The 22,566-nt window shown below is 43.6% G+C and overlaps 1 protein-coding gene across 2 annotated transcripts in view; it reads right to left on the bottom strand.

Annotated features, from left to right (window-relative positions):
* Nucleotides 1-22,566, bottom strand: part of PLXNA1 (plexin A1) — a 340,506-nt gene that overhangs the window by 162,251 nt on the left and 155,689 nt on the right. For both annotated transcript variants that reach the window (XM_063121369.1, XM_063121370.1), the window contains exon 4: nt 2,271-2,411. In XM_063121369.1, coding sequence (XP_062977439.1) covers nt 2,271-2,411 — 141 coding nt within the window. The remainder of the gene's footprint in view (nt 1-2,270; nt 2,412-22,566) is intronic.

Below are 22,566 nucleotides of genomic sequence, written 5' to 3'. Positions count from 1 at the left end.
GAAGCTCAGGGTCCTCACATCCAACTATAATCACAGACTAAACGGACAAACATACACAGCTTGAATAAGGCAGTCACAGACTAAACAATGCAAGAAACATGTTGCATAATCTTTTTGTCTGCATTTCGCTCCCTTCTTCATGAAGACTTCCTGATAAGCAAAGGAATGTTATGCATCCATCTACGGGTCGTATGCAATCCCTGGCCATCTGCCACTGGAACAGAAACCACTGGCAGAACAGGTTTCCCCTCCAGCCTGTAGGCCCCATCCCACCCACCACCCACATAGCTCCAGAAGGTTAAGGGACCCTGCAAAGCAGATTTGGGAGGCTGCTTGGGGCAGGGGAGCAAAGCAAGTCCAGTCAGGCAACATTTCCCCCAGCTTTCTCCTAAGTGATGAGTAAATGAGGGAGACTCATCGGGGATAGGGGTCATTAGTTTAAATCTTACTACCCTCTATGACATCATTTCCACCCCCAACCCCCAGTCAATGGCGAGGTATAATGGGCAAGGAATTATAGATGACATTGCGACCCAAAACTGGAGGTCACCAGTGAAATTGCAAAACACCATGGCAAATCCTAGAGCCTTGGATTGAAGCATGTCAGAACTAAGGTTTGGCTACACGGCCACAGTGTTGGCTATGGTACTCCTCACTCGCATAAACACCTGTTTATCTTGCTGGAGCAATGCAGAAGTGCCTTCTCTAATACCTGCAGCCAAGGCAATCTGTCAAATGACAAGGCTCTTGCAAAAGAGGTCTAATGAATCTGCTTTGGAAGAGAAGTTGCATGCACCTATGATTCATTTGCTTCCTAATAATAAGTTCGTTTCCCCCTGTGGACAGACTCAAACAGATTTTCTTCATTCCATGAACAGACACCTGAAAATTCAATCAGACATGATTTAAGATGGCTGAAAAAATGGGGTCCGGGCCTAGACATGATGGCAGCAGGTCCATTTATTTAAATCCCCATCTTCCCCATTCATGTATGTGGGGTTGGGGTCCAATGTTTTGAGCAAAAGGGCTGTGCTTTTCCCCTGATGCTTTTTTCCTCACCATAGCTCCAATACTGGAAGAGAACTCAGCTGGGTAAAAGTTATTTGGAGCGGGTGTGGGGGACGAAACACTACAGGAAGGTAAGCTGCGGGGGAGTGTTTAATTTCCCTCATTCATGCATGGCCTGTTTACTCTGAGGCCAGATTCTCATCACACACACACCTTTATATGTGATCAGGACAGACCTTGGCTTAAACAGATAGGTCTGTTAGTTAGTGTCATGTCACATTTGAGCATTTTATTCGTGGAATTGCCTTGACTGCAGAAAACACGACCCTGTTCAGAAGACACCTTAAACCATGGCTTTAACCATGGTGAATAAAGCAAAAAGCCTTATTCGGTGTGGTTAAAGCTATGATTTAAGGTGTCTTCTGAACAGGCCCACCCAAAGAATATCTAAACTTCAGAGATACATGAGTTTCTCAAAATGGTTAGTACTTGTAGCAGCCTGAGGAGAATTAAGGGGCTTAAATTGATAATACAAATGGATTCACAAGCAAAAGACTCTGTAGCAAAATTGGGCAAGGTAAAATGGGTAAAGTTTGGATCTGTAGTAATTTGCAGGGAAAAATACCAAAGTACCCCACTTGCACTGTGCTTTCCATAGAAACAGAGAGAGGAAATTTCTTATTGAGCCAAACTGAATGGATTGAGAATCCCTTTTCATGACCAGCCCAGGCCCACAAGACCAGCCACCAGTCCCACAAGAAGAAGCCATCATATAATGGGTGACCGTGCAAGCTGAGCTTTGGTGCTTCTCCACATTTGGCTGATTCTGTCCATTTGGAAGGTAGGCTAAAACTCGACACACTTGGAGTTCTGTATATGCTCTCATCCTTCAGAAGATGGAAGCTGCTTGTTCATTAAGAAGGAGCCCTTAGAAGAGCTATCCCTCTGGTGCTGAGTCCAGTAAAGGTGCTGCTTGTCATCCACACAAACAATTTTATTGCAGTGAACTCCATTCGTATACCATGAGCTCAACTGCTAATAAAAACTGTACTAATAAAGAGAATGACGCATTCCTAGAAAGTATTTTTGTTTGGCTGCTTCGACAGCCCTACCCAAAGCCAGATGCCAAGGCCCTGTGATGGAGGAATATCATATCAAGCACTATAAAACAGAAAGGGCTGTTCATCCAGTTATGGGCCTTGCTGCTGCTGAGCTCGCAGTTCTGTAAAAGAAGCCAGCTGTAGCCAAGCTCAAATTCTTACCTGTTTCTCAGTCATGGCATAGAGGTACTGGAGATCAGGACTGAGCACTAAGTCCCGTAGGATGGAGCTGCCTTCATGGGCAACGACATTCTCATACTGCAACGCTGAACGTCCAATGGGATTGGCAGGGTCCACAAGAATCTGAAAGAAGAGTTGACAGTGTTAACATTTGTTCTTATGATTTCTTGCACAATTATGATGGTTGACATTTCTTAAATGCAAAAGAAATAATTTGCCATTTCTGTGCCTGTAGTTATCCGGGGCGGGGGGGGGGGGGGAGGCATAGTAGCCACAGGAAGAAAGAAACCTCTGAGGACTTTAAAGTATATCTGATCTGTAGTCCTTATCCTTGCCCATGTCCCTTAAAACGTCATGGCTTCCAGCTACACCCAAGCCATAGTCTGATGCTTTAAAGAAAGAAAAAAAAACACTGAGAATGTTCAAGAACACCATACCAAGAGCATGTTTTGGCTGCCACAGCACTGAAGCAGAAAAGGAAATTAAGAGTCCAGAAGAATTTCCTAAACAAAAGCCTGCCCTTTGTTTGTTTTTGTAGCTGTTAACAGTCAACCTTATTTGGTCAGTCAACAAGAGCCCCTTCCAGTTCCCCTTGACATTTTAGTCCTTACTCAAGTTGCCATTTCTTTGCCCTTCCATTAATAAAAGCACTCCTTGAAACAGAGTTAAGTAAAGGAATAGCTCCACCTGCTTTCTATTTAAAATAAAACTAGATTATGCACTTCAATGCACATTAATGCTCTTCAGTTAAATCTAATGAACTTTAAATGAAGCTGGGGACTGCTGGACAATGTGTTAATAGCTCCAGAGTAAGTGCAAATGGCTGGTAAGGGGAGTGGAGAGAATTATTGGCAGTCACACAAGCACTGCCGAGGAGAAGAAAGAAAAGACACATTAAGCTCCTTTAACTGGGTGAGCTTTCCATTACATACACATATCTCCATACTGTGAGAGGGGTGAAGAAAGAGTGGCTGTTAAAGCTATTTCATTCACTGAGAACTTAATCCCACCTCATGCACAACCAGAGAAAAATCAACAGAGTCATTCACAAATAACTGCCTGAACGCAGGCATGCATACTGGCTTTTCCTCTTTGACCAATTATCATAGCCTAACTCTTTGCCATGGTGACATTCCAAGCAATCTTTAGCTGGGTTCACACAACATGCTAACCTGTGTGGGTTGCTGCTGAACGTGGGTTATTGTGTTGTCTGAATACAGCACATTTTCCACAGAGTGGGTATCTTGTTGTCTGAATGGAATACATTTTCCACAGTGTGGGTTAATGTGCTGTCTGAACGCAGTGCGTTTTACGCAGGGTAGGTTATCGTGTTTTCTGAAAGCAGCGTGTTTCTGCAGGGTGCAGTTTAATTTTCTCAAACAACCACCTTGAGATTCCATGGGTTGTTCTTGGGTTGTACAGGATGATTAACAAGCCACCTGCATGGTTAATGAGCAACCCTCTGGAAAATGCACTTTGTTCAAACAATACGATAACCCAAGTTACAAGAAAAGCGCTACGATAAGACAACACGATAAGACACTCTGCAGGAAATGTATTGCGATCAGACATGATGAGTTAGTGTGTTGTGTGAACTCATTTCAGCATTTATCATCTTCATACTCTTCCAGAACAGGTATCATTTATGACTCCATTAATAAACATTTTAAAGTTGAACATAAGCTTTGTTTTGGTCGGCTTTCTTCGCATGCCAAACTTTCCAACAACTGAATAATTGTGCGGCTCTTGAAATGCTCTGTGTCAGGAAGGTGGAGCACCTAAGAACTTGCAACCTGGCACAGCTTCCTGTGCATCAGTGACATGGTGCCTTTGATATAAAGGGGTACATATTGGGAGCCAGTGGAAGATTTACACATACTATCCCTTCCGTATTACAATAAAGGACCCATGTGTTTTGATACCAGCCGTGCTTCAGAGGAGAGGGTCAAACAGCACCTTTGTTCTAGGCATAGCAGGGATAGAGCAAATGCTCTAATCCCATTATCACTCCCAGTGACAATAAAGCTTATGCTAAAAACCCTGCTTTCACTACAGAGGCCATAAATGCATTAAAAGGCACCACTGGGCCCTGGTCTACCAATGGCAGGGAGGAAAATACCTCAGGGTTGTTTCTCTTAATTCAGCTGCTACCTGGCTGATTATCATGAGTCATCTCCAGCTATTTGCCCAGAAAGTATCTTTCTTTCTGCAGTGATCCTGCCTTTCTGTTTGTGGCACACTTACGGACCAATCTGTATAAGCTGAACTGTAGAGGGTAATAGTTGGTACCCTGGTCCTGTCTCACTACAGAGAACTGGACGCAGAGGCCGTTTGGCCCTTTCTAATTATATGTCACATCCAGTTAAAGTGGTGATGTATCACTTTAACTGAATAGTCCAGACCGTGCAACTATCTGGGACCTTTAAAGGAGTGGCATCTCATCAGTGACAGGGATGACGGTCACAGGGTCACCGCTAGCCTTTCACCCACACAAATTATGAATATGGAGAGAGATATTTCTCCGTCTTTCATAGTACTAGAGCCCAGGCTCAGCCACTGAAGCTGAGTAGTGAGAGATTCAGTTCTACTAGTATTATTTCATCACTAGGCTCTCTTTGATCTTTGTGAACCCCCAAGCAAAGCAAGGCCCCTCCCACTTAACCCCCCAACAAAACCCCACAGAGTGTGCTACAGCTTCATTTCCCCAGTTGCAATAAATAGACTCCCCATCCGTCCATTTGCATACGTTCCAATCAGGCAAAGGAAGTTGGGTTTAGGAGGCTGGATCCTGGCGTGTGCCTGATTAGCATGGAAATGTATGCGGCTCACAAACAAACCAGGGCCCGTTTAATTAGAGCAGCGCCTTTGATTCACCGCCAACATCCAGCACACACCAGCCCCAGATTATTTTTAGTCAGTTTTACAAAACAAATGTATTTGATTAAGAGAGACACCCCTGAGCTAAGAAAGGCTGATCAGCAGAGGCAGAGCAGTGGAGAGGTTGGCTCCCTGCAGGGAACGTGTCTTGGGCCTGTGGTGAGGTTGTCCAGGAATGCAGGTGTGATCGTGAGGAGCCCTCATACGCAGCCTGACAGCTGCTCCGCTAAAACACATACTGGAACGTGGGTCTGCAGCTGCTCATTTTCTCCTACAAGCCCAGCAGGGCCCCCCCCTAAAATTCCTGTTCTGAAACTTGCCTCACTCCACCTACGGAGCTAGCCCCTAAATGACAAAAATCTCTCAATGGCCTGGTTCAGACGACACCCTGGGCTTTGTGGTTAGCTTAACCATGTTCAGCTGTGGTTAACGCTAACCACAGGCGGAATGCTTGCAGACAACACTTTTAACCCTGTTGTGCTTAAATTTTCCTTAGTGAGCCTAACCACAATGTGGTTAACGGGGCAGATGGTTAGGGAAAACGTGTGTCAGACGACCCCGTAAACCATGGTTAAGCATTCTATTAACCATTTTGTGGTTAAGCAGCATGGTTTAGCACGTTGTCTGAAAGGCCTCTCTCTCTCTCTCTCTCTCTCTCTCTCTCTCTCTCTCACACACACACACACACACACACACACACACACCCCCTATGAGATCCTTGCTTCCAACAGTTACCTTCTATACTTCTTATCATCCTGGCCTTCTTTGCCTCAATTTACCATCCCAGTCCACTTAGCACCCTCTAAAATGTGTGAGGGAGGCATAGCTCCTTCCTTCACTGTATATATATCACACAAACTGACCCCAGGGAGCCACAGTTGACACTCTGCCCCCCATCCGCCCTGACTCTCTGCTGCATGTTTCCACGGTGTAGACACAGTGAAAAGAAGCCATATTGTCTCCTCTCGCACTGCAGGATAGAAGCAGGTATATGCTCCATTTTAAACATGTGCCTCCATCGTAACATGTGATACCGTCTTCAAGTAAACCTGAAATCCAGGGCCTTCACGGGGGAGCATGCATCGATTCTGCAAGCTCTTTCTCCTGCATATCAAATATAGGTCATTACAAGAGTCTGTAACCCCCCTGCTGGTCAATTATTTCTATTTGAATGCTAAAAGCTTTGTCAATAGGCCACTATCTGAAGTTACTAGAATATCTGCATTAGTAATCAACCTCACTTTGTGCGTACAACTGAGATTTATCTATTTATTTATTTCAGCTTTTCTAGTTCCAAAAGCTTGTGCCAGGAACATTATATTAAGACATATACAAACTGGACGATATAAAAACAAATAAAACTAATTTCAACACCCATGTGAAACATCCATCCAACTCCTATGACACCAAATCAGCCCAAACTAAAAGCCTTACAAATCTAAAATATTTTAATTCATTTAAAATATGTACATATTACTTTTCTGTTAAAATATTCAAAGCAGTTTAGAACTTCAGCATAAAGTGGCCCTAGTCCCAGGTTCTAAGCTTTAGGGAGGCTCCAGGGAGAATGCTGTTCCAAAATCATCAGGGGCACGCCCCATATGTCTCTGCATGCTTGGGGCACAGGGATTGGGGATCTCCCCTTAGTCCATCAAAGCAGAGAGTAATAGATGAGGCCAGGCTCTTAAAGTACAATGGGTCCCAAGCCTAAAGGCTTAATCATTCAAGAAGTATTGAACTATGCCCAGAACAAGATCATAACTGGCCAAGAACAGCTTCATGACTGAGTGGAAATTTGAACCCAGTTCTTCTCATTCCGAGTCTGACTCTCTATTCACTAGAGTCTTTTACTCTAGCAAGAGTCGGTTCTATCTGATAAGCCACTCTAAATGTTGTATAGTGCTATAAAGCCAATAGTTAGCTAAGAAGATATTATCATACTTATTTTATATAGTTAGCTAAATAGTTAGCTAAAAATATATTATCATACTTATTTTATACTTATTATCTGGGGCTGTAATTAGTAGCTTTCTCATTCACAGTTGCGAGAAGGAGAATCTGTACTCTTTCTTTTGCACATGGCAACAATTCCCCACAGGCTGCACTGTCTTGACGAATGCACCCTTCCAATCCTTTTATGGGCCATATTCAAAGCCCAATCAATCAATACATTCTTACCCTAGTTTTAAAATCGATCTGTGGGTGTGTTAGTCATTCCAGCAGTAACATTTAACTACTGGGGTAATTCCACGATTATATTAATCCACCAAGTAGTGCTGAGGAAGGAAATGAGATATCTAATAGCAAAACATAAAGCCACTGTAACTGCTCCACCAAAGCAGCTATCAGAGCCAGTATGATGTAGGAGATAGCATATTGTGCTTGGACCAGGGGGACCTCGGTTCGAATCCCTACTTAGCTATGAAGCTAATTCATCAAGTGCGTAGTCTGGCAGTTCTCCTAGAGTCGGCACTAACTGGGGCAGCAGCCCAGGCAGCTGCAGTGTCCATGAGTGCATTTCACCAGCCTGCTGCTGCTGTATTTTGAGAGGATGGCCCTTGCCTTAGTTATCCATGCACAAGTGACATCCAGGCTAGACTACTGTGCTGCGCTTTATGTGGGCCTGCCTTTGAAGACAATCCAGAAACTTCAGCAGGTGCAGAACGCAGTCACCGAACTGTTGGTGGGGGGAGGCAATTCAGTCATATAACATTTATACTGCACCAGCTGCACTGGTTACTGGTGTGTTTCCGAATTAGCCTACCCACACTAAAATCAGCAAGTGAGTCCCTTCTCATTTGCCCAGCTGTGAGAGCAATTAGGCAGTGTCTATGTGAGAGAAGGTCTTTTCCGTGGTAGCCCCACACCTCTGGAATAAGTTGTCATTGGGGATCCACCATGCTCCATCAATGCAGGCATTTAAGAAGTCCCTGAAAACTTACTACTTCAATCTGGTCTTCTCCTGCTTATGTGCTATCAGACTGGAGCCAGATCTACAGGATATGACACTTTGAAAACGGTTTGAAAACTGTATATGGACAAAGTGTGTCCTGGCCCTTAACAGCTGTCACTACTGTTATAAACCCTTTTAAGGCAGTAGTGTAGATCCTGCCTGGGTTATAGCTGCAGTTGTCTATTGTAAGTTTTATTTTATGATAGTGTTTGATTATTATTATTATTATTATTATTATTATTTATTTATTTATATAGCACCATCAATGATGTTTTTAGAATGTTTGCTGTCACTGTTTTGATTGACTTTTTACTGTTTTATTGCCGCATTGATTTTTACTATGTGTTTCATTGTATGCCACCTTGGGAGGACTCCTACCCTAAAAGGCGGACAAGAACTATTTTAAATAAATAAATGGGTGACCCTAGCCAAGTCACTCTCTCTCTCTCTTAGCTGAAACTTCCTCAAAGGGCTGTGTTGAGGACACAATGAAATGACCCCACACTGAACTCCATGTTGGGTGGGCAGAATTCAAATATGGTAGATGTGCTTTGACTTGAGGCATGCCAGACATCACAGAAACAGACATTATTCTCAAGCTTAGGAAACTTCTTCTGTAGGAAAGAAGAGCCAGCACTGCCAGCTTAGGCTGCAATCCTGAACACACTTACTAGCAAGTAAGCCTCATTAAACACAGTGGGACTTATGTCCCAGTAAACATGTATAGGATTGCTCTGTAAGAGATGTGTTATGTTATTCTATAGGTGCCCAACCTTTTGCAGAAGTGGCAAAGCAACAGCAGCTTGTCATGTACCTGAACGTGACCCAAGGTCAGGCCCACACACTCCTGCCTGCCTCTCCTGTGATGCGTTGCTGCCTGCTCTCTAGCTCAGCAGAATACAAAGCCACCCCTAGGAAGAGGTGAAGGCTGCCCATGTACCATAACGCACACTGGAAAAGCATTGTCCCAGATTTGGACTTGACTTGTGGTGCACATGCCAAAAAGACTGGAAACCACGGTGAGATTCAGATTTATTGTTAGAGGAAGAAAGGCAGCAGCTGGGGAGACAAGGGGTGGATTTCATTGCAGAGCCCTGGGGTGTTTAAGACCCATATTGATGAGAGAAAGAGCACCTTTAAGAATAATTACTTCCATGTGAAGTTTACAATAGCCAAAAAAGTTAGAAACTGAAGAAAGCAACTGGACAAGAAAAAGAACCTTCAAATGCATGCTATCAGGTGCTTGTTTACAATGTGTGTAGTGACAACACATGAGGCGCAAGCAAGATGTCCCTCCAGCATAGTCACCATTATCTCACCACCACTTTACACAATCCTATGATTCCCACAAAACTCCCCCGATTGGCTGTATTGATTCGTACTTGCTACAGGCAACGAGTGAGTGGTTACGTGCTGGTCTGCACTCCTAGTAACCTTTCTTCAATACATCGCATTAGTCTAGGCATATTAGTACAAACGATTGCTTTATATGTGCACTTAAACACATGGTGGGAATCATCATGAACAGAGGGGGGGGGGAGTCAGAATGCTTGATATGGTAAATGCACCCACAAAGCTGCCTCTGTGCTAACTGGTCTCACTCAAGGAGTCAAGTTATGTAAACCCATGCAGAAGAGAGAGCAGAAGTGCCATGAACAGCTGTACATGCTTTTGCACACTTCCTGTTTGTTATCATCCAGGCATTCATAGAGAAGTGAGCACACCTGCCAAAATGTGTTAACAGTTTAGGTCTCTTCTCAATGGTCCCAGAGGGCATTCTGCTATATCTCTCAGAAATTCCTATGGAGCATAGATAGGCAAAGGCATTTAGTGGCAAATTGAGGAAACGGGGATCCTAAGGAGAGGGAGGAGTGGGAACTTCATTGCATATGAGAAGAAAATGGATCAAAAGAAACACAACCACCTTCTATCCCAGAAGAGAAGGATGAGATAGAACAAATGGCTTACTGCCTACAACTCTCCAAGGCTGTTTGACCTCCTCGTGCTTACAGCAAGGAGGGCTCTAGTACAGCTGAAAGATAACATTTTCCAGATCCTTCTTTGCAACAAAACTGGAGCTGCCTGTGAAGGCATCATTTCTATAAAGACTCTTCTACATCCCATCTCTTGCCAGGTATAAGAAGGTGGAGGCATAGGGTATGGAGAAGGATGCCTGTAAATCAGAGCAACCCTATCAAGAAGCGACTTTCTTCCTGCCTATCATTTCCTCCTTCCACCCAAAGGAATAAACATTTACCAAAAAAAGCCTCTTATTAACCTTTCTCCTCATCCTGAAGCTGGTAATTACTTCAATACTAATAATTACTCTAGCTAATTTCTCATTGAGAATTCTGCTCTCACTCCACCAGTCTCAAAAAAGGCAATTGCAGCAGTGTGTATGGTATATTATGTAAATGGTCTGTGGGTAATTTCAAATAAACTGTCTACCTATCTAATATCTAATATACAGCCGGAGGGTAGCAAAAAGAAAAAGCTTCTCTGGAGCAATATAAAGAGAAAGTTGGGGTTCATACAGGCAAGGGTTCTTCATCATGCCCTGCATCTGGCTCAGATCAACACAGCCATTACAAAAGGAGAGACAAGAAAGAAAGTGACAGCGAGATTTAGGATTCTATGCCATAAACTTCTGTGCATCCAACTATTTTAGTAGCAGTAGTAACATTAATAAGCATTCATGTATGTTTTTAGAGTGTGTTCAAAACACATGATAATTGCGAACTACCCCTTTGTCTCTAGACCAAATAACGACCTGCCTGCCTCAGGCTTCCCCAGCCTGGTATCTCCAGATGTTTTAGATTACAACTTCCATCAGTCCCAGCCAATATGGCTAATTGTCAGGTATAATATAAGTCATAGGCCAAGACCTCTGGAGGGACCTACATTGGGGAAGGCTGACCTACCTTATGGATATTGCTCAATGGCTACTAGTCATCATGATGGCTATATATACTGCCTCCAGGATCAGGGACAGCATGCCTCTGAATCCCAGTTGCTGGGGAGCACAAGCAGGAAGGTCCTATTGCCCTCATGTCCTGATTGTGGGTTTCCCAAAGGCCACAGTAAGAAATGGAATGCTGGACTTGATTGGACTTTGGCCTGATCCAGCAGGATCTTATGAACCATAAACCAGCATCTTCAGAGACCACACCATGATTGCATAGCCACCACAGACATAGTTGGTTAAACTACTCCAACGTTTGCCCAGCATGCTGATATATATATATATATCACTCAATGTCTCTGCAGGGGTCCAGACCATAAAATGGAGGCCTGAGTACACGAGAGCAGGAACAAGGAGGAGGGCCTGGCAGTACCACAAAGTCATTTCGGACAGCAGATTCCAGAAAGGATATCCCATTTTCTTCCTTCCCATCTCTATAATGTGTCAAAAAAAGAAGAAGCTCTAGCTTTTTAAAATCTCTCTCCCCACCCCATGCTCATTCCCCAATTTTGAAAACAGCTATTAGCTGCTGAGGGGGGAAACAATGTGAGTGCCTGAACATTCTTCCCTCCATGTCTATTAATAGCTCTGGAGAAGTGGGAAAAGAGGTTAAGCAGCCCAACCATCACTATTGCCCCAATCCAAACCCCATCGCTACTTTTTGCAAAACAAAACAACAACAAATGAAGAGATTGAATTACACATCTCCTGCACCATGTTTAGTTTGAGCCCAAGGGTGGCACTGAAAAGAAGAAAGTGAGATCAAGGAACTTGGGCAAAAGATGCAGGCGTTGCTTTAACTAAGGTTGTGGCTTTCATTTTGCTAGAAGCAATGAAAGAGTAAGTGCTGCCTCCTTTCAGATGTCTTAAGACATAAGTTGTCTTAAGAAACAACTTATGAGCATTCTTCATGATTTATGAAGCACAGCTATTGCCCAAACTCAAGCAGTGGCTTTGCCAGCTATATTACAGTGTTCCACTATTCCTCTGTGATCCTAATCATAGTCACATAAAGTAAGATTAAATTCAACAGGACTTATCCCAAGTAATATATTGTTTGTTTAAATATTTACATGCTGCATTCTCTGTCATTCACATGACACCCAGAGTGGATTACAGCAAACATAAAAACATTACAACTCACAATAAAATAAGAGCTGTATAATAAATAGAAATAAAACCCCTATGTTAAAAACACAGGCTTTAACTTGGAGTTGAAAAATCTTCAGGGAAGGGACCTGAATAACCCAACTATGTAGAGCACTCTACAGCGTAGATGCCACTATAGAAGAATGATGTATATCCTTGAACTCCTACCTCTATAAAAGACAGGGCACAGAGCATGGGACCCTTAGTGCAGAGGTACACAACCTTTTTGGCCACTTGGTGATTTCTGGGGTGGGGGCTGCACTCGTGCACATATGCATGTGCGCAGCACATAGGCACACTCACATGCAATGAACACACACACACACACACACACTATTCACTCACTCACCCAGCACTTGTGTAGTATGCATGCTAATATTTTAAAGCTCTAGTTTAATACAGGGATGGGCGACTTGTGTTCCATTCCCTTGAGGGGGGGTAATCTTGTCAGGGGCCAGCTCCCCCTGACCCACACGCATGTCTCCACCTACTCACTCACATACAGTCAATACTCCTCCCCACTTTACACATACACCTACTCACTCACAGATTTTAAACCTTTCCATCCCTCTGCCACCAAAAGAAGGGGGGAAGGGGGAAATACTCTATGGTCAGACTTTATGGTTAAGCCTCATTCTTAGAGAATTTTTTCCTCTCTTTTTCAACAGGAGATGCAGAGTGGGGTGCACTTTTTACATCCCTGTCTTAGCAGGTTATAAGATGCTACATATGAGAGGAGGGCTTCTTAAGATACACAGGACCTTAAGGGCACAATCTTATGCATGTTCAGGCAGATAAAAAATCCTACAACTTCCAGCATTCTCCAGCCAGTATGGAATGCAGTGTTGGCCAACAATGAGGTACAAGCAAAATGCTTTATATCAAGCACTATCCCATAAAGATAAAGTTCCCAAGTTACAGCTGACAAAATCAAAACCGCCTTTAGTAGGGTCAGAAAGGCAGACAAACTTGGAAAAGGTAGATCAGTTGTTACTATGTAAGACAGTTCAGGCCATCTATTGAACTGTTCTCAGGCAACTGTTTACAAGTGAACATTTTACAGCCAGAATTTAAGTAGTATTCTGTGGCTTATTCTTTGTGGGAGAAAAGGTCAGAAACAGCCTTTACAAGTAAGAGTTTTCTTCCAATCCATCTTTCTTGGCATGTTGCCACCCAACATAAAACTAGCACAGCTGGCAAAGTACATTAAACAACTATGAAGGCTAGAAAGTTGCTCTTTTTAAAGTGAACACAGAGAATCTGAGGATTCAATCTTTACAAACAACTGGCTCCATGCTGTGCAGTGCAACAGTAACCATGTAGATTTCGAGACCCTAATTATAAAGGCAAAACAGTGGTTATTACAAAAATCATCAAAAGCTGATCACACAATCAAGGCCATGTTGTGTTTTTAGCATAGATGCATATTATACAAGCTATAAACATAATGTTTGGAGTTTGCTAAAGCATGAGTGTTTATAGACAGGTACGCAGTCTAGAAAGCTTACTTCCAGGTAAGTGGGTATAGGATTGCAGCCTTGGTCATTTGTTTGGGAATATGCCAATACCACATAATGGGTGAAGCAACCCCAAAGAAGGGACACAAGTTGCGACCCACCCACCCCGCAAAAAAGGGGGGAAAGACTAAGACTGCAATCCTACGCCCACTTACCTGGGAGAAAGCCCCACTGAGTTCAATGGGACTTACTTTTGAGTAGATATTTTTTATTATTTATTTATTTATTTACATACTGTTCAATAACAAAAGTTCTTTGGTGGTTTATACCAAGACAGACAATAAATATAAAAACAATAAGACAAACAACAACAACAACCCAGCAGTAGAATAAATTCAGATTTAAAATCAGCAGTGAGAAACATTACCAAAAATGATGGAACCACTAAAAAATAAAAAAGATTTAAAATTTAAGATTAAAACAACAGCGGCACCAAGGGTGAGTCTCTGGGGAGGGAATTCCACAAGCAGAGGCTTCTCCCGCCCCAAGCAATCCTGAGCCAGATCACTTGTTTCCTCACTGCTGCTAGTGATCTTTGCATTGGGATTGCTGGGGTGTGGGGGGCAAAGAGTGATTGCTGTGTCTTTGCTTGTAATAGCAGCAGGGAAATAAGAGATTTGTTCTCCATCCTCCGATAGTTAATCCGCTGAACAGCAAGGGAAAATGGGTGGTGCTTTGGTGGGCCGCCCAGAGAGTGACCAAGTAAGGGCTGCATGCAGCCTGCAGGCCATGAACTATAGCAACTAAGCAAATGGACTTGCCTTGACAACACAAGAAAGGCCTCTCATGAGCTGGTATCTATATCTGGAACATGCTACAGCTGCTGCTGCAAACAACCAGTGACTAGAAGCCAATTTGTCCCGAATGAATAGGTATCACAGTTAGGAAACACTGCTCCTCTGCTTAACCTCAAACTTTGCCCACTTTTCTTTATTGTTTGCTTCATCTGCCTTATGATTCTGCATCAAATCAGAGGCATTCTTTAGGCTTGCAATGAATCTAGGAGTCACTTTTATCAACACAAGTGACTGGCTTACAGTTCTATTCCAGGTGTCAATTCCAATAATCGCGCTCTGGAAGATGGCACAGCTAAAAGAACCATTGCTAAAAAGAAACTAAAATCTTCCGTGTCTTGAGGGACACACCTACATTTGTAATATATTTTATTCTTTTTCCTTGTGTAATCCGCCCAGAGAATATCTGTTATAGAGCGGATTACAAATAGAATAAATAAATAAAGAGGAGTGGTAAATAATAGTGCATTACCTACAATTTTCCCCAGTTTGGGGCCACCTTCCTAACTGTATGCTCAAGATCAGCATGTTCAAGAAAACAATCCTTATTATTGGCACCCCTTGACTTTCTCTCCATCTGATGTTGCAAACTCAATATTCGTTCAATAAGGGTGTTCACTGTATAAGCATTTATATGCTATGTTGGCCCCTCTGCAGATATATAGTGTAATCATAAACACAATCTCTGCTCTGAAGATAGCAAACACATCTGGAAAATGTGACAAGTTGTGACAGTATAAAGCAAGGTAAGGAGGCATGGATTTACTTTTATTTGCAGTTGGTGGCATTCAGAGATCTGAAATCAGTGGAAGGTTAAAAAAAACACAGAAAAATCTAAATGACTACAAATTAGCACTCCTCCTGTCTTGGGAACAGCAGTATTCATAACCTTGATCACCTGTAGTAATGCATATACCCATAAAGCCCATTTCACAAGCTCTACAAAGTCAAAGACAAGAGTCTCAAGAACCTCGACCAGAATTTCTAACTCAAAAACTCTAAGGCAAAATTCCTTATCAATGTAGGTTCTTGGAAAGAGCATTCCTTCTCTAATAGTGCTTGCAGGATCAAAAGAACATGCTCTGGGTTGGTTAAGACCTAATACCAGTTGCTAACTGGGTTTTTTTACTCCTGTTTTGGGGGACTGTGAAACTCCTAAATTTTGATATAGTTTAACTCCGCCCCCTGGAGCATCTGGTAAGTTGGCAACATGCTGAAACATCTGAATAGGCTCATCTCACCTTTTTGTTTTCTGGCACACATCCAAAAAATTAAGCTCTTTTTATAATAGGATAACTAGTTCAAACTGGCTGTGTCTTTTGAGATGTAAGTTTAAGTTCATTAGAAATGGGGTCCAGCCACTAGGTGATTTTATGATTTGCTGGCTACACCACAGACATCAGAAATGGAGTCTATCACATTATTGGACAAAATAGCACTCAGTTTCCACTAAAAAATGAGCCTCGTGTGGCGCAGAGTGGTAAAGCAGCAGTTTCTGCTGCTGAAACTCTCCCCACGGCCTGAGTTCAATCCCAGCGGAAGGTGGTTTCAGGCAGCCGGCTCGGGTCGACTCAGGCTTCCATCCTCCAGAGGTCGGTAAAATGAGTACCCAGCTAGCTGGGGGAAAGGTAATAACGGCCGGGGAAGGCAATGGCAAACCACCCCGCTATAAGGCCCACCAAGAAAATGTCAGCAAAAGCTGGCGTCCCTCCAAGAGTCAGTAATGACTCAGTGCTTGCACGAGAGGTTCCTTTCCTTTCCTTCCACTAAAAAGGCCTGAACTCAGATTCCCATACAAGTAAGAGTTAGCTAACTCCTCATGAGCCTTCCTAATACTATCTATCCAGAGGCTAAGATGTTCTCTCTCTCAGACCATCCTTTCTGCAATGAACTCTGCACTCTCTGGAACCCAAGCCTCTACTCAAGTAGGTATCATGTAATTAGCTAAATTAAATTGATTTTTTAAAAAACGTTATTTGGAATTATGTATGTGTGATTGTTGCTTTCCTTTTCCTTGCACCCCAAAGTCCAATATATATATATATATATATATATATATATATATATATATATATTCTATACCGCCCAATAGCCGGAGCTCTCTGGGCAGTTCACAAAAATTAAAAACATTCAAAGTATAAAACAACACTATAAAACCATAATATAAAATACAATATATATATTTGGACAGTTGTCTGTGTTGTTTGAAAAGGAAATTCTCAATAAACTTTTCCCCACATGGAAGACTGCATGTTTAAAAAATTACCACTTGTATTCTTAGGATTTTTACAAGGTTTATCTGTCTATCTGGGCTTCGGGCAAAAAAACCCTTAGCGCCTTTCTTTTTATTTATTTCCTAGGGCTGTGCTAAAGGAAGTAATCCTTGACAATAGCGCTCAGGAACTCCCTAAGCTGCTGTATAGGGTTAGTCAGGAGGTTCATCCTGACTGGTGGCAGCCTATCAGGAATTCTGTTTTGGGGAAAACTTGTAAAGGAGGGGTCCACCAGTATGAGAAGTCATCCCCCATCCCGGTCTGTAAGAGGGACTCCTTCAGTCTCAGCCCTTGTTACAGGACCTTATTCTATCCAGCACCTTCACTTCCATCAAGCATGTGAGGTCATGATCAACATCAGACAGCTGAAATCACACTTCCCTACCGTCACTTCTCCGCCCGTTTTTGTTGCTCATTACTTCCTCTTTTGAAAGAGGGAGTAAGCAATGTGCACGAAGCCCATTCAGTTGGCCAATCTAATTGCACCGCTTCTCCTGCACACAGCAGGAGATTGCAGTAACTTCAATGTTTAAAAATGTATGGAACTTTCTAGGGGTGTTTTTATTGCGGAAGGAAGGTCAGAAGGGGCGGGAGGCGCACAGGAGACAGACGACATTGTGAGAGGTACCCGCGAAAATCCGTGAGTGCCCAGCAACAAGCATGCAATAAAACATTCGTCTGATGGAGCTCCATATCTATCCCATTCACCAGCAACCCACGACTCAGTCCCATTTCCAGATAGGGAGGATGGTTTGGCAACAAACACTTAATGAGTATAATCATCTTAAGACGTGGGATGGTGCCAGAAGTGAGAAAGACGGTGAGGGGAAATTTGTCCCCCAAAATGAGAGTTGCATCAAGCAAATGTACAGACAGCAGGAAAGAAAGAGGGACAGAGCTGTTTGCCATCATTTCCACGCTGCCTGCCTGCCAAGTTCTGTTCCTCCTGACCTTCCCACTCTGGATCCGTCCTTCCCTTCTCTGGGCCCACCCCACTGCTTGTCTCTCATTCTTGTTTGCTCCTCTCTCGCTCTCGCTCTGGCACAATACTCTGTGTTGCTTTGTACTCTTATCTGTACGTGGCTGTGATTAATTTTCAGTGGCTGGCAGCAACAACAAGAGGGGGGCGCTTTAGTCTGCTGCCATACTTCAAAGGCAAAGACTTATCTGCCTGAAACACACTTTGCAGCCTTTTCAGGGGAACCCTTCCCAGTTCTACGGGGCTCACAGGGTGCTGAGAAGCAGCGCAGAAGAAGGGCTTATTTATGGTGCGGCATTTCAAAGCCCCCCTCCCTTCCTCCCCACTTGTCCTTCCCCGGGTTCCTGTTCTGTGCTCTGCGCTGACACCTGCTGGAGGAGACGGGGTGCATCAACTCCAGAGATATTCCGGTGTGGAGGGAAACGGTTGTTTTGAAACCAGTCCAGGCAGTCCTTTCCTTCCGCACAATCTGCTGTTTTGCTGCCTGATTAACATGACGTGTTGACACAGGCAGACAGGAATGAGGGGCTGTCACTACTGACCCAAAATAGACTTCATATTTGAGGTAAAAGGCAGCCACCCTATTGGCAAAAATCGAAGACAGATCAGTGAAATAAGGAGTGGAGCACAATCCGCTGTCCTGCCCAGCATTTGCATTGGCTTAAGCAGCAACCCATGCGCCCCTTCCAACTTGCACATAGCACGGAGCCAGTCAGAAAGAGACTATAGAAATGTGTTTGTGGTGGACACACAGGTCAGCAGCCACTGTCTGCCCTCTTCCTTCCTCCTCCACCCCGTCCCCCTCGGGCTTCTGCACTGGACCATGGCACCCCTCACTGTGCATTTCAGTTTCCAGGCCAACAACAACAACAACAACAACAACAACAACAACAACAACAACAACAATAATAATAGAAGCACTCTGCTTTGGTCCCTGGCCCCAAACCCCAGCAGGGCTCAGATAGAGCATCCAAGACAAAGCAGGTGGAGAGAACAGAGGCTGTACATTCAGACAGCAGCAGGAGGCATTTGATAGGGAAGCTCAGCTATCACTGCTCAGCCACGTGCCTCGGTGGGGGGCTGAGGGGTTCAGCGGATCTGAAAGGCAACTGATACGGAGGCATCGCTACATGCACCCCGTGACTCTGATCCCAGCAGCGCCCAGACATTTTACACAGAGGGGAACCTCTTCCCTCACCATTGAGACGAAGCTGTTCTGAGTTGGAGCACGGGAGGCAAGGCTACACACGGCTGCGCTGCACGCAAGAGCTTATGGCAAGGAGGAAAGAGCATTCTTTGTCCAAGTGAATCAGCTGGGGGATTGAGAAAATAGCATTACCCCCAACGACATCTGTCCAAGGGCTTACCCAGACATTACAGTTTATGGTCCAATATGATGTGGTTTTGAAACCACACAGAAATAACGGGAAATGAGACTCTGCAGTACCCAGTAATTTGTGGCTTGCTCTGATTGAATGAATAGCTAACATTCACCCCAAAGTTCACCATATTTATCACAAACAAGCAGCAACTTTGGAGCGGTATATCATCAAGAGAGAAACTACCACAGCATGGTGGAGGATGGAAGTGTCCAATATCTCCACAAGCAGATTACAACTTCTAAAAATTTCAATCACCATGCAACAGATCTTCAGAGATCACAACTCTGAAGATTGCTCATCTGATATAGAGGCAGGTATTATGGGACAGGAGGAAAGTACTGTATCTAGTCTGCCATATTCTCCAAAACTAAGCAAACTATGACTGCCTCTTAATCTTTTAAAATGTATTTAGGCAATTCCAAGCATGCCTATATGTAAAGTCATGAATATGTACAAACAAGGATCCTCTTTCTTGCTGGCTTCAGGAGACCTGCTGGAGATAGAACTTTGCACCTATGGCTCTGTGCACATTTGGTGAACCATTAAGGCTACTTATGGTCAGGAAAGGGCTTCCAGGCCTTCATCCATGCAGGCTGGCTATTGGCTCCCCTCACCAAGAACAGCTATAAGAGAGCCCTGTCCAGGATAGGACTTTGCTTGGGCAATTTTGCTTGTGCCAACAGGACTAGCCAGCATAACCAATAGTTAGAGATGATGAGAATTGCAGTCCAACAACATCTAGAGGGCTGCTATTTGACCACTCCGCTTTACAGGCTCTGGCCTTGTCCTCTAATTCTGATCTACTGGATGGGACACCTGGTCCCCCATTCCAGCTCAAAGGCAACCTACAAATCAGCTCTCATTGCTGATAAGTTTAAGTCCAATATAGAAGATATGGGGCTTCCAAGATGCATGTCCCTGTGGTATATATTCTATCCATCCCACGATTCTCTAGGTAACAAGTAGCAATAAACAATGATGCAAAAGTAGTCCCTTACAATATTCATATCTCCCGGTATAGAAACAAGGCTACGGGACCACAAATAATGTGGAGACCATACTTCTTTTGTCGCAACTGTTGCCTTTCCCGCCATATACTACCCAAGAGGCATCATTATCAATTAATATATTTCTCATCCTTTGTGACTGAGAAGGAGTAGAATGCTCAGGACCTGTTTTGCACAGCTCGAAACGTTTATCGATACATCAAGCGGTTTAGAAAAGGCAGTTCTCTAGCTTCAGCTAACAGCTTTGTAGCGATCTCCCACTCCAGCTATTGTGAGATTCCTGCCATGGTCAGGCAGCAGGCAATGCAACTCTGAGTCACCTATAAAATCAGGGGATTGCTCATCCCCGAGCACCACCAAGTATGTCTGTCCATCTGTCAGACCATATCAGAACAAAAAACAGCTGGAGCTCCTACAAGTGTCCAACAGTTATGTAGAAGAACGGGCATGAATCAAACTGCAAGTCAATCTTGTGCAGGATTGCAAATGCAGACTGTGGGAGTGTGAATGAAATGTAGAAGGTAGGGAATTTGAGATTTGGCAGAAGCCATGTGATAGAAGCTTGTGGATCTAATTCCTGCTGATAGCCTTATCCATAGCTAACTGCTCCTAGTTTCCATAAGCTAAAACATCCAGTCCCAGAATAACCCTGGAGAACACAATCCCATCAGCATGAACAAATGGTTGGGGAGACACAATTAACTGCTCTTTTTGACTCCTCAGAATGGACACATAATCCATTTATTAAAATTTGTAATTTTGCATTGCTGCTGTTTTTATCTGGTTGAGCTTTTATATTGTATTTTATAGTATGGTTTTATACTGTTGTTTTATACTTTGAATGTTTTTAATTTTTGTGAACCGCCCAGAGAGCTCTGGCTATTGGGCAGTATAGAAATGTAATAAATAAATAAATAAATAAATAAATTATTTGCACCTGGCATGTGCTCTGGCAGGGCTGGGAGACCTGTTAAGCCCCAAGGACTGCATGAGGTACCAGGTGACACACCACGGACCTCAAACATGCACACACACTCCCTCACCCCATACACATCTTAGCTCACTGGGGTGGGGAGATCTAAATCTCCCTCCCACCCTGCTGAGATGGGATTACTGGGATGCAAGGAGATTAAAGGTGTATACAAACAATACTCATTGGTGTATCTTGGATTTCTTGCCCAGAAAAAGAGTACATAACTCTCCTGCATTCTACACAGGCAATCAAACTGACTTGCCAAAACCAACTCTGAGTACAACTTAAATCTCCTGACATGCTGCAGACCTCTGCTACAATCAACACAGTCATTGACGTGAAGGTCCGCAATGCTTTGGAGGTGCCAAGTATTCTGTTTACTGAACAGTAAGCGGCTCAAGAGGGCATTTCCTCTGCTGTTGAAACCAAATCTTAATTCTAAGGGCCTGTGGAGTAATCCCTTTTAACACAGAAAATTGTCCCCCAGAGTTTCAGTTCTCCCCAATAATTTGGGGTGATGGGGTGGAGAGAATATGTCAAACTCCTTATTGGCCAGGTTTCCTAGCAGAGCCCAGGGGACTTGATCCCTGAAGTCCTCCTCTCACACATCAGTTCCTCAACTTTCCCTCATCAATAATATATTTGGGGGTAGAAGAGATGGGCTGTTGTCCTCCATTCAGAGAAAAATAAATTCCCATTTAATAAAGATTAATACAAGCACAGCTTCTGACCCAGACCCAGCATTGCTACAAGCCAGAAAATATTGGAACTTTAATTATATCTGCACACACACACACACACAACCAAAGCCAGGGAGATACTTAATCTAAATCAATGTTCATAAGAGCAACAAACTCTAACAGCTCACCATCACTGACAGATATGACATCGGTTAATCTAAACTGATTTAAAGTGAACATTATTAATGGGCCCACCCTGCATGAGTGGGTCTTGGCCACAGCATCAGGTGAGCCTACTAAACTTTCAGCTCCTGCTCAGACTGAGACCACGCCAGCTGCAAAATAACCTAAAAGCATCCACACTTTCATCACCTGCCCACACACACTACATGCAAGCCCTGCACCAAGCTAGACCACAAATCCCTGTGTGCCAAGTCTGTTGTTGACCACAAACCCCAACTGGTGCTAGTTTAAAGGCAACACTATCAAACTGGAGTGCCTCAGGAGTTTGTGGCCTCCACAATCACCCTGGGCCTGTCTCAGTTACCATATTTCTTTGATTGTAAGACGCCATTGATTGTAAGACGCACACTAATTTCAGTACCACCAACAGAAAAAAAGCTTTGATTCTAAGAATAATAATCGCACGCGCGATTCTAAGACGCACCCCGATTTTAGAGATGTTTATATGGGGGAGGGAGTGCATCTTAGAATCGAAGAAATACGGTAATA

This window comes from Elgaria multicarinata, chromosome 3 (assembly GCF_023053635.1).
Source record: "Elgaria multicarinata webbii isolate HBS135686 ecotype San Diego chromosome 3, rElgMul1.1.pri, whole genome shotgun sequence".
NCBI classification, from domain to species: Eukaryota; Metazoa; Chordata; class Lepidosauria; order Squamata; family Anguidae; genus Elgaria; species Elgaria multicarinata.
Note: the sequence above shows the minus strand (reverse complement) of the source record. Positions and strands in the feature narration are given on the sequence as shown.